Source organism: Siphateles boraxobius, unplaced genomic scaffold (genome assembly GCF_051911475.1).
Source record: "Siphateles boraxobius isolate OS27281-9 unplaced genomic scaffold, OSU_SipBor_1 22, whole genome shotgun sequence".
Taxonomy (NCBI): domain Eukaryota; kingdom Metazoa; phylum Chordata; class Actinopteri; order Cypriniformes; family Leuciscidae; genus Siphateles; species Siphateles boraxobius.
The window spans coordinates 2,806,666-2,819,927 of record NW_027508833.1 but is presented as its reverse complement, the minus strand read 5'-3'; the positions used below and the strand labels follow the sequence as shown (position 1 = coordinate 2,819,927).

Sequence of the window (13,262 nt, the reverse complement as noted above, 5' to 3'; positions counted from 1 at the left end):
GTAAGACAAGAAACAATCAGGTTTAAAAAGATGCTAAAGATACGAAAAGAAATAGTGACAAATCAGCGTCTATCACAGGTTCACGTTTAAAGTCTGTTTAGAGAGAACAGTGTTGTCTGTTAGCGGCCTCTAATTTAATAACAAATGATCAATTAGACGGAAGTGAATCAATCAAAACTAACTTTAGCAGGAAAAAAAAACATTATTCAAGAACCACTATAAAACCAAACCAATCTCTGTTACCTTAAATTATATGTTTATCTCTGTAAAGCTGCTTTGAAACAATCTACATTGTTAAAAGTGCTATATAAATGAGGATGACTTTACTTGACAAAAAAACAACATGAAGCATCTTAGAAAGGTGTTGGGCCACCAGAGGAGCATCATAGAATTAAAGAATGAAGGTGATCTCTCAGAACAACTTTGCATTGATTTGCAGGATAGATCTTCCTTTAATTTGTCACCCTACTTATTTATATATCACAAATACCAAGAGCCATCTTTAGGAAAATTGTAACTGCAGCTAACAAGCTTCTCATAATGCAAGTAGTTAAGCTGCAGTCAAGCAATTCTTTTAAAAAAGCATTTTGATTCACTAACATAAAGCGTCTAACTAGATTGAAGCTATTTAAGGAGAAACATCTTTTTAATCATACAACTGATTGTATTTTCATGACGATCTTAATTAGGATCTCAATTAGGACGGCTGCCTCAAACTCAAACACATAATCAACACTAAATAAAACCAAAAATAATAAATATATAACTAAAAACATATAGTAACATCAGTGTTTTAACTAAATGTATAAATGTATAAATATTATATTATTTATGGGCAGGGGGAGGTGGGTAGCAGTTGATGCTAAACAAATTACGTAAATAAATTAAATTGAACAAACCAATTTGCTAAATGATGGGACTTACCAATGCTTCCTGGAATAGAGAGGATTTTCTAGAAGAGCGTGTTTGATTATTACCTCAGATTTCTCACGGGATACACAACATGACATAAAAAGCCAGCAATGTAGCGTTTTATCATGCCACACCTCTACCTTTGAAGATAAAACATTCTTCTTAGAAAAGCTACACTATTTTGTTAACAGTTTATTTTTGTAAATCAGGTTATTAAAAATATGCCCGAATCATAGCAATTTATATAGCAAGATTATAGCTATATAATTATAGCTATATAAAATATTGCTTCTTTTAGTTAATATAAGTCACTTGTTTTAATCATCTGAAATATGTTGTGAGTTGTAGCTTATGATTTTCATTACACGAGAGTAGGTGTTAAAACTTCATGCTGATTTGTACTCGGCTTTCGCCAAGATAATCACCAACTAAGACGTAGCTTTACAGTAACCTATGCTTCTCCATCCATTTACGCTTCTTTCCTTCTGGTGACGTGAATCTCCTTCTGTCTGGTGTTAATAGCTGCAGTGTATTTTGCGCGTCAGCACACACAACGGCTGCAACCACAGTGTGGTCCCCCCATAACAACCCTCTGGATTGAGCGGAGTAGGGAACATCTCTAGGGTCTTCAAGTGGGCACCTTCTGTCCTCACTGTTTCGTCGACTAGCCCACGACACCTCAAGAGGGCTCGACAGTGACTCTGGCGTCCCAGAGTCACCCCCCTCCGTCCCCCACTCAACTCAGCCCAGCTTACTGACCTCTACTTCCCTCTTGCTGCTGAGACCTAACCACAATCTCACAATCTCTCCGCAACCCAACCATACGCGCCAACCCGTTTGACTAAGGCTGTCGAGCCCCACTGGTGCGTTAATATGCAGTTTCAGTGGCAACGGTTCCGTATGGCATACCACCTACCACAAAACACAATATCTGCCCAACCACCAGTCATTCACGCAATATACACAGGAACGTAATGACTGTCAATACTATACAACCTATATAAATAAACCAACAGTTGCTGCTGAGACCTAACCACAATCTCGCCGCAACCCAACCATACACGCCAGCCCGTTTGACTAAGGCTGTCGAGCCCCACTGGTGCATTAATATGCAGTTTCAGTGGCAACGGTTCCGTATGGCATACCACCTACCCAAGTCCAACCACCCGTCATTCAAGCAATATACACAGGAACGTAATGGCTGTAAATACTATACAACCTATACAAATAAACCAACAGACTCTTCAAGTTTTCAAGAAATCTACGAAACCGTAGCATGGCGGCCTGTACACAGCCAGCTAGAATATTTCCGTCTCAACCACAGCCAGTTGCTGCTCCTTTCTGCTGCTTCAGATAAGTTCTTTACTGTGCGACCCAACTCTTGGCAACTGAATCCGACGTCTCTGAGGAACCGGGTTGTAGAGTGTGCCACAAAACCTCGACAACCCACTTCCACTGGATAAACCTGGACTCTCCATCCTCGCTGTTCTGCTTCAGTGGCCAGATGAGCATACCGCAGTTTCTCCCTCTCATATGCCTCATCTACCGCATCCTCCCATGGCACTGTTAACTCTATCAGTTGAACAATGCGTGCTGATCCAGACCACAAAACAATATCTGGTCGTAGGTTAGTGCTGGTAATCTCAGGTGGAAAAATAAGCCGTTGATCAAGATCAGCCAGCATCTTCCAGTCCCTAGCAGCTTTCCAGTTGTCCTGGGCGAGAATTGGTGTTAGCACCTTTTCTTGGTGGTTGCTCGCCTGGGCGGAGGAATATTGTCTTCTGCATGTAATGTTTTGCTAGAACAGGCGGCAACTTATTGGTCATACTGCGCTTGCCTTCCAATGCTAAAGCCAAACATCGCAATACTTGGTCATGGCGCCAAGTAAACCGACCCCGGCTAAGAGCCACCTTACATCCTGTCAAAATGTGCCTTAATGTGGCAGGTGATCAACACAAAGGACAAGAGGGATCCTCTCCTACCCAGAGGTTTAGGTTCTGCGGAGATGGGAGAACATCATATGTTGACCTAATAAGGAAACTGATCCTACTCTCTTCCATTGACCAAAGGTCTTGCCAGCCCATTTTGCGTTGTTCCACACTCTCCTATCTCATCCACTCTCCCTGCTTGGCCTGGGAAATGGCCTTTATACATCTCATTCTCTCCTCCTGCTTTCGCACCTCGTTGACTACCAGCTTCCTCCTTTGAGCTGGGCCTGCCTTGTGCCATTTAGGAGGAGCTAAACTCAGCCCAAAACCCCGTCTTCCATGCTGTACCTGTCCCACGATATCCCCAATTTGAAGGTCAGCCTTTGCCTCTACTACAGATGTCTTTGCTGACCACTTTCTACCAGTTTTTACCACAGGGGCTGCCTCCCTTACACATTTGTCTCGTGACTCTGCTAAAGTCATTTCCAGTCTGACCTTGGCACACTTAAACTCCTCGGTTAAAGCAGAGACTGGCAGCTGCAATACTCCTTTACTATAAAGTCCCACTCTGCTGAGGCAGCGTGGAACTCCCAACCATTTCCTGATGTATGAACTTATTAACGCTTCCAGCTTATCCACTGTTGTCAAATAAACCTTGTACACAGTCAGTGGCCACAGCAACCTTGGCAGTAGACCAAACTGAAAGCACCAGAGTTTCAGTTTGCCTGGTAGAGCACAGCTGTTTATGCTCTTCAACCCTTCCACTGCTTGTCGTCTAACTTCTCCCACTCGAACTGTGTCCTTTAGATCCCCATCATACCATCTCCCTAGACTCTTCACTGGCTTCTGAGAAACTGTTGGTATTGCCTCACCATTAATGAAGAATGTTTTATCTACTACCTTGCCTTTAATTATTGAGATGCTCCTTGATTTAGAGGGCTTAAATTGCATTCGTGCCCATTCAATATTATCTGTTAACTTCCCCAATAACCGATTAGTCCAGGCTACCGTTGTAGTCATGTTTGTCATGTCATCCATGTATGCTCTGATTGGTGGTAGTCGCATGCCAGAAGCCAAGCGCTCTCCTCCTACTACCCATTTTGATGCCCTAATGATTACTTCCATTGCCATGGTAAAAGCCAGTGGAGAAATGGTGCATCCTGCCATTATTCCAACCTCTAAGCATTGCCATGTAGTGATGAATTCTGGAGTTGAGAAACTAAATTGCAAATCTCCAAAATAGGTATTCACTAAATTTTTTATCGACATCTGTACCCTGAAAAAATCAAATGATGCCCAAAGAAGCTCATGTGGCACTGAACCATATGCATTAGCCAAATCCAGGAATGTCACGTGGAGCTCCTTCCTCTCCTTTTTTGCTGATTAAATTCATTGCCAGATAACACTGATGTGTTCTAAGCATCCTGATAATCCTGGAATGCCCGCTTTTTGAACTGAAGTGTCAATGAAGCCATTCTTTAATAGGTAGGTTGACAATCTCTGAGCAATAATGCTGAAGAAAATCTTGCCTTCGACATTTAATAGTGAAATAGGGCGAAACAGGGCGAAACTGACTGATGCTTGTAGCATATTTTTCTTTGGGTATAAAGACTCCCCCTGCTCGGCGCCATGCTATAGGTACAACCTGCTTTTCCCAAGCCACTTTTATCAATTTCCACAGAATTCGTAGAACTCCTGAAGCACTCTTGTACACTCTGTATGGAACTCCATTAGGCCCTGGAGATGATGAAGCCCTTGCCTTTCTCAAAACCTGCTCTATCTCTTTCCACTTAGGTGCACAGACCTCCATTTGGTATTCTGGTGGATTGACAGGTGGGATGTCTGATGGAATTGACTTAGGCTCATGCCTTTTTGCATCTGTATGCGTTTCCTCCAAATATCTGTCTAGCTCAACCCTAGATGCCTTTAAAGTGCCATTCTTCTAACTGGTGAATAACTTTTTTACGAATTTGAATGGATCTTTATAGAAATTAGCCCTCGCACGCTCCTTTTTGTAGCGTTTCCGTAGGCGCTCAGCTCTGCATAATGTTGAAAGCTTATCTTTTATGGCCTTTTGTAAGAGATTGAGTCCCTCCTTCTGACTTGATTCCGCTCTTTTCCATTGCTTCCTCAGCTGTCTCCTTTCTCTAACTAACCCTTCAATTTTCTGCTGCCGTCTAGACAATCCAGGAGTAGTTTGTACTTTTTTCCACACCAAACCTCTCACTTCCATATGCGTAAATGATCTCCCCAAATTTATCCAGCTTCTTTTCAACTGTGCCAGTTAATCTTTCCAATGCAAAGCATAGATCTGTGTTTACCGTGTCCCATGCAGTTTTCTCACAAGCTCTTGGCCATCTAACTCCAGGCCTATGCCCGTTGAGGTTCTTTTCTCTCTTATGCTGGTTACTCTGACCGGGTTCACAAGAATCAATGTGTTCATCACTAACTGTGCAAACCCTCCTCTCCTCTATTTCAGGGGTGCTGATATCCTATGAACTGTGGTTTGCTTCCTGTCGCTGGATTTCATTCAGCTGACTTGACTGACTTCATAAGAAGTACTGATCAATGCGAGGCCCTTGTCCCTTCTCCCTCAAGCATTTCATTTTCCCTTGATGAATCTTCAAACCCCTGACCGTTGTCGCCTTGCTCCAGCCACAGAACCAAGCTTAGAGTTCAATGGCTTTGCTAACTGCAGAACCTGAACTAGTCTTTTGTGAAGTACTCTCCATACTCATATCCGTTTCCATTCGAAAATCGTTAACCATGTTGTCCACCATTGAGTCACCTTCCGCCCCTGCTCTCACAGACTCTAGGGGTATTTTCCTCTTTAATTTTTCAGAAGCCTTGGCCTTTCTCCAGCATCCTGTAAACACAGAGCTGGATACTGCCGACAAGGGTAACTAACCCTTGCCAGCCCCATTGGGGTCTCTTTCCTCCTGTCAGTTGTCTCTCCAGGCTGTCACAAGGTCTTATATTCCAAAGCGACTTCTATAATGCGATTAACATCAAGCACACAAAACGCAAAGCGCACACATTTGGATTCATGCCAAACGAGAGATGTACGTGAGCCCAAGTTTATTTGTATAACACATTTCTCACATGCTTACCTATCAAGTAGACAATTACCCAAGTCAGTCTTTAAGCTGTGACACATCTCCAGTATTTATTTATGCCTCTGGTCTTAAAGCTTTTTAGATAAATGCAGAGGATGGTTGCCAGTTCGTTTGCTGGCTTCCATGACTGCAATATGCTGTGTTTTCCGCCAACTGGCAACCTGGGGTGTCGAAATACTATTGGGCGAATTGGCAGTGGGCGGGATCACTCAGACCAAGAGAAAAAAAGACATTCCGACCCGGAACGCACATTTCAAAGTAGAATAATTGACTGTAGCAATTGCAAGTATTTGAACATAGCATGTTTCCTAAATCTCTGCAAACACATTATGGCATTTTTATTATTTAGTAGAGCCCCCGCCCCCATTAAATTTAAAGGATTTGTTGTGGAGCTCAGATACATCATTATAGTATTTAGAATAATTTTTCTCAACAAAATGCAATCTGACCCGACTTATTTTCTGGAAAAATCCTGTAGTTACGCCGTAATCCCGGTGCAAGTTAAACTGAATCACTGAATGCAGGATGTACCAGGGCAAGTTACACACTAGATTAAAATGTTCATTAGTATGTCACATCAGCCCCCTCCTGCCAAACAGCTCAAAACCTGCTGAAGCACGGCCTGACGCCATTTTTAAACGTATTACACAGCCAACTGCCTGAGTAGTGGACTTCACTTGCCCTTCTGTTGTATCCAACAACGTGTTGTGTCAGCCACCGAGCTGGAACCAAACACGGAAGACGGCCAAAACAAATGCGTCGTCCTTGACATGGCTTGGCTAGTGAGCAGTAACTGTGGCTGTTTTGTTTTTCCTCAGCCCATTGGCTCTCTGCAGGCTTTAAACTTAATGTGCTTGTCAATTTGGACATGCTCATTAATATGTGTGTGTGTGGGGGGTCCATGGTTGCGACATCCATTTTGAGAGCCTCTCTTCACATCAAGAAAAGCTGAAAGGTTTGGATGCACCACACATTTCTTAGATGCCAGGGTGAGTAGGAGTGGTTTCCATCTTTAGACACATAAGTGTGCAGCTCCAGACAACTGGAAAGTATAGGGCTCTCAATTTGTAATAGGATCATAGATAAACAACACTGCTGAGTGATGTTGTACTCATGCAGCTCCATACATCAAATGAGTCTTTTAATATTAGAGCGTGAGACAATGGCACTAAGGAGCTACCTACCTAGAAAGCACATTAAAGGGTTAGTTCACCCAAAAATGAAAATTATGTCATCAATTACTCTCCCTCATGTCATTCCAAAACCATAAGACTTTCAATTATTTTCGGAATACAAATAAAGATTTTTATTGAAGTCTGAGATTTTTCGGTCCCTCCATTGAAAGTCTATTCACATAAAACTCTCATGATTCAAAAGATCAATACGTTTTTGGATTTCAGCAAATCAGTTGGAGCGAACGAATATAATACATATATATATATATATATATATATCAGTCTGGCCAGTAGACAAAAAAAAAAAAAAATGTACTAGCCAATGGCGATTCTATTGCCAAGGTGTGCATAGAGGGTTGCTTTACACGGTTTTTAAGAAACTTGCAAGTTCAGGGAAATTGTCCATTTTGTCATTTGCCTAATTTGGCTGGCTTACGGAGTGACAATTAAATTTGCATTAAAACACTATAGATTTTGAAGGGGCGTACAGCTTTTGACATGGAAATGCTCGCATTTAGCATTTCTTTCCACATTGTTAGCTTAGCAACATGCTAGCATCAACCTTTCCAATGTGGAGTGGTGGCCTAATCCAAATCAGTCACAAATGAAGCCCAACAACATTTTTTACGCGTACGCTAGGGTATGTTTACAGTGATGTACACTTCAGCATCAGTATAGCATCTACATGCAAACCATATGCACACAGACACATTTCTCTAACCTAGCTCACATAATGTGCCTTGAATTTTTTTTGTACTAATTTGTTTGTCCACAAACTAGAAGCACTGGTCCGATCCATTGTTTTACAGTTGTAAAAGAAAAGGATGAGAGAGAACAACAACAACAAACAACTCTAGACCGCAACAACAACAAACGGTAAGTGCTTATGTGACAGGGTTAAAAAATACCCACAACTCTATATCGCTGGAGAGAAATAGCTCAAACGCTGGACAAGGATAACACTGGCTAATAATGTGCATGTGTCTGTTTTTGCGCACACTGTCAAATTAAGTATAATTTGAAAGGCTATGCGTCCAGCTGAGCGTATATGCTAGCATTAGCGTCAAAACTGAAGTACAAAGGAGGGAGGTTCTGAGTGCTTTTCTACAGGTGATTCTCTTTGCACAAAGCTGAAAATTGTGTTTGTGCACTCAAACACACACACACACACACACGTCACTTAACTTTTTATTTTTTTTTTGTCTGAAAAAAGGAAACTGAAAGGTTGAGACTATTAGTAAAAAATAACCAAGAGATGGATGGTACAGGCGAACAGTGATGAGGGAAATGCTGACTGTAGGTCTGAATCTCCTGACAAGTGGTGCCCTTCAAACCTGTGCTCAGGTTATATCCTCCTCACCTAATGTTGAACTACATCCAAAATGGTGCTGTATAAAGGTTTATCACCATCACCGTGACATGAGATTGTTAGCACAACTATGGTACTCAGCATGTGTGCAGTTTGGAAAACTCCTTTGGATACATGTCGATTGCTATGTCCTTAAAATATGGTAATTTAATCAGAGGTTTATGGATTACTTATTTTCTAATCCATATGCCTGTACAGTGAATCATGCATAAATAGAAAAAGGCATACAAAGTATAAGCGCATAAATGTACAAACACGCACACTCTGCTGAGTCATCGTTTCAAGTCACCAAATGAAAGCATCTTCGGTTGGGCAGACCTGAGCGGTTTGCTAATGATGATGCTGAGAAGATGAAGTTCAGCCACAGCAAGCTGCAAAATACAGCCGGTTTTATATCAAATATTTTTTCTTTTCTTTTTTTTTAACAGAATTAAGTGTGAAACGGCTCATTGCCTCAATCATTGCTTATGTAATTCAGGAATTTCCACAATTATTCAAAGCTGATATTTGATTATGCTCCTCTGGTATCAGAGAGCAAATAAAAAATATATATATTTCCTGAAACTGAAGCTGACACATTGCCTTAAAAAAAAAGGGTTCAGTCCATTTCAGTGCTCCCTTAATAGTGAACCTCCTTTTCACAGCATAAGACTGCACCCTAGTGGTTAACAAAAGCACCTGCAGAAATCATTCAGCATCATAACAATGAACAGCTTCATGTGTCAGATGAAGGATGACTCACTGAGATGGTAATATAACTCCACTAGCAGGGGTCTGAAATAATAGCATAAGAGACAAGGGACGAAAAAACTAAATCCAAACACTATTCGAAATTGTCACAATGGGCAATATAAAAAAGGTTTTTGTCCAGCGATTGCAAAGCAAAGCAGGTGTAATAGGGTGACAGTGTGCTTAAAGACAATGAGCAACAATAGTTTGCTATTACCCAAACTCCTTCCCTACATATTCTACCTATTATCAGTGTTGTTGCTTGGCAACAAGGCATATTTTTATGCCTTAAACCTCAGCTACTCCAGAGCGTTCTCCACTGACACGAAAGTCAGCCAAACCTGTTGTTACAACGTTATCAGATGATTTGATGTTTGTTTCAAACACTGATGATATCTCTATTAGGATGCCGGGTGAAGAACAAAAACCGAGCTAAAAAAACATCTCCTGCCTGACAATAAATGGACAGATGCCCGGACTGGCAACAAACAAGCCGCACTACTGGCAGAGATAACACGGGGTAAAAAATGAAGGATGGGAAACTCTGGCTGCCTCACAACAGAGAGGAAAAACACAGTGAAAGTCGAGCATCTCGCCCAGTTCCTGTTTTATGTGCTGGCAGCTGCGCTGATAAACCCTTTACATGCAAACAAACCTCTCTGACTAAAACCCTACTAAAAGGCCAGCTGAAATGGAATGCATGCATTTTACAAAAGTTTAAATAATATCAATAATTCAGTGACATCTGCTGTTTGTGAGGAGTATGACCCCTGGCAGTGACGCTCCATGACCGTGAACATGTTATAATAATAATAACAATAATTATTAGTAGTAGTAGTAGTAATATTATTATGTAGAAATATATTACAAAAATATAATATAATATTTTATAAAATATACTATTACAAAAGTGGTATCTACTTCCTCACACTATGATAAAGATTTAAAAACAATGTATACTACTACTACTACTACTAATAATAATAATAATCATCATTTTAAATGACTACATATTTTATAATAATAATGTATATATGTAATAATACATGTATTATTATGCATGGTTTTAAAATGTGCATCATAATGCAAGGAAGTAGATACCATTTTTAGTTATTATTATTGTTATTAAAAATGTGATTAACATTTTAAAAATCATGTACTACCTCTACTACTAACATTTTTATTTGTTATTATTAAATACAATCATTGTTAAGAGAAAACACACAATCACTTTTAAATAATGTAATAAATAATAATTGTTCATGGTTTTAAAATGTGCATTATTCTAAGCAATTTTTAGAATAAAAAATAATATTTTATAAAAGTTTATATTATATTAATGTGTTCTTCAATATATAATCTGTTATTATAAAATATAGTATTATTCTAAAAATGGTATATACTTTCCCACATTGTGATGATGCATTTAAAACCATGTATACAAATAATAAATGTATTACCAAATATAACCATTATTATAAAATATGGATATTTTAAATTGTTATCCATAGATGGTGCTATAAATGTTAAAAAACTTTGAAAACCATATATTTCCTTAGTAAATTACCTGTATTGCCTGTAAATGGTCTATGATATAGATTGTTACAGGCTTGCTAAATAAAACATAATACCTTTTTAAGCATGTGTTTAAAGGCCTTATTAATAATAATATATAAAAAATGTGATGCACATTTTTAAAACCATGTACTAGTACAAATGCTACTGTTATCATCTATATTTTTTTTTGCTTGTTTTTTTTTTTTATCAAATGCAATCATTATTATCAGAAATTATACAATCACCTTTAAATATTGTATTATTTATGCTACAGTAAAGTAGAGAGTAGATAGTAAAGGGCAGGTAAAGTTAAGGGGAACCGGGCATGACGTAGACCAGTTTGGACACAGACTTCTGTTGCACACATGACCCTCTTTCATAATGAGCATGAGAACTGCAATAACAATAAAAACTTGAAAAACTAACAAAGATCAGTTAGTAGCTTTGTTAGTAGTTGTAACCGAAAATCACAAACCCTAAAAGCGGGATTGGCTCCCAGCTCCAGCAGACACTTCACCGCAGATGTGCACAGGTTCGAGGCAGCGATGTGTAGCGCAGTGCCGAAGTCAAAATCACTGCAGGTCGCATCCACCTCTGAAACCCAACACACCACATACACACATCATCAGCACACACACGCACATGCGCTTGCCAAGAGATTCAAATTGAGATTTTGATTCCCACTGTTTTTTCCATTATCCTCCATTATCCATTGTCCTCACCTCCCGGCTGTGACGCCTGCAGAACCACTCGGATGAGAGGAGGGACGTCAAAATACGCGGCGTAGTGGAGAGCGTTCATGTTGGTCCAACGGCTGCGCAATGACGGCTCGGCTCCCAGTGACAACAGCTGACGGGCCAAACTGGACGCACTCTCAGCGTCACCTGCAATCACATGACATTCTCACATCACTGCTTCTCCCAGACATCACTCTATTGCTCCAATAATGATCTGTCCTTGAGCTTTCCACTGAAACATACTATCACAGAAACGTTGATCAAAGAGATTTATTTTCAATTGTTAGCATATGAATACACGCTCACCTATCCCAGGAGCTCCTGCCTTGCAGCAGTAATGAAGCAAAGTCATGTCAGTAAGACCATCTCTGTCATTGACACCACAGCCTCTCTTCAGAATCTGCAGAACAAAGCATCTCTCATTGAATGGATACAGAGCAAGGACATCCAGCTAAAGTTTTCATGCTGACAGAGACACACACACACACACACTGTCTAGAAAGATAATGTTGCAGTTCACAGAGCCTGACACTAAACGCACAACGGGGGAGTGTGCGAGTATGTTTTATGACAGCTGCAAGAAAACGTGAAATTAAAATTGACTCTGTTTAGTTGAATAAATGTCCCTGTCCTTGTTATTCGAAAGGAGAAAAATTATTTTGCTTTCACAATCTTTCATTGAAATTTAATTACATGCAAAAAAATGCAGTTTTTCTACTGAAAAACATTTTCAGGAAAAATAAATACATCAATTATATTTTTACATGTCATGTACAGTCTTTTGTTCTGTCCAAAACCTAGTTTGCATTCCTTGCTTATATAGGAATTAATAGGGCTGAAACATCTGTGTGTCTATCTATGTACAGTGTTTATGTTTTTTTATTGCTGATTAGAGTAGGGTACACTAGGCTAAAGTGGCCCTGGTGTAAAATGAGCATTTGATTTTATTTTATTCTAAACCACTAGATACCCCAAAAACTCACTGCAACACATTTTATGATCCTGGAAATCTAGTATATCAAGTTAAGAAATATTGCCTTGTCAACTAGCTGAAATAAAATGAGCTTACGGTTTATTTGGTAACACTTTCCAATAAGGTCTCATTTGTTAACATTAGTTAACATATTACCAAACAATGAGCAGGATGTTGGTTGTTTATTAGTACTTTTAAAGCACATATTAAAGCCTTATTATGCATGACCATATCCTATATCCCTTAATCCTACCCAATACCTAAACTTAACAAATATAGTTACTAACTATTAATAAGCAATAATAAGGAGTTTATTGTTTATTGAGGCAAAAGTTATAATTAATAGTAAGTTAAAAGTGAGAATTGGACTCTAAACTTAAGCGAGACATATTGTTTTTGCCTGTACATGTCTTTTAATAAGTAGTGTACAGAGGACATAGCATAAAATATTTATAACATATCTTTAAAAAAAAAGTTACTTCATGTGTTTATGGTAAAAAAAAATAAAAAACGAAATTGACCAAGCCTTTTTTCCTGGTATTGAGGGATATATAATAAATATGTATATATATATATGGAAGCTTGTTTCCGCCACAGAATAAAACATTTTAAAAGATAATTGTGACTTTTTATCTTACAATTACAAGTTTACATCTTGCAATTCTGAAAATTATAAAAATACTTTTTTTCTCGCTATTGCGACTTTATATCATACAATCTTGACTTTAAATCTCCCAAATGCGTGTTATAAAGTCAGAATTGCGAG

The 13,262-nt window shown here is 39.2% G+C and overlaps 1 protein-coding gene across 3 annotated transcripts in view; it reads right to left on the bottom strand.

Moving 5' to 3' along the window:
* The window catches only part of LOC143746506 (CAP-Gly domain-containing linker protein 4), a 62,885-nt gene that overhangs the window by 31,778 nt on the left and 17,845 nt on the right, over window positions 1–13,262 (bottom strand). For all 3 annotated transcript variants that reach the window (XM_077238339.1, XM_077238338.1, XM_077238340.1), the window contains exons 4-6: window positions 11,830–11,923; window positions 11,509–11,670; window positions 11,262–11,380 (exon numbers count right to left, since the gene is read on the bottom strand). In XM_077238339.1, coding sequence (XP_077094454.1) covers window positions 11,262–11,380; window positions 11,509–11,670; window positions 11,830–11,923 — 375 coding nt within the window. The remainder of the gene's footprint in view (window positions 1–11,261; window positions 11,381–11,508; window positions 11,671–11,829; window positions 11,924–13,262) is intronic.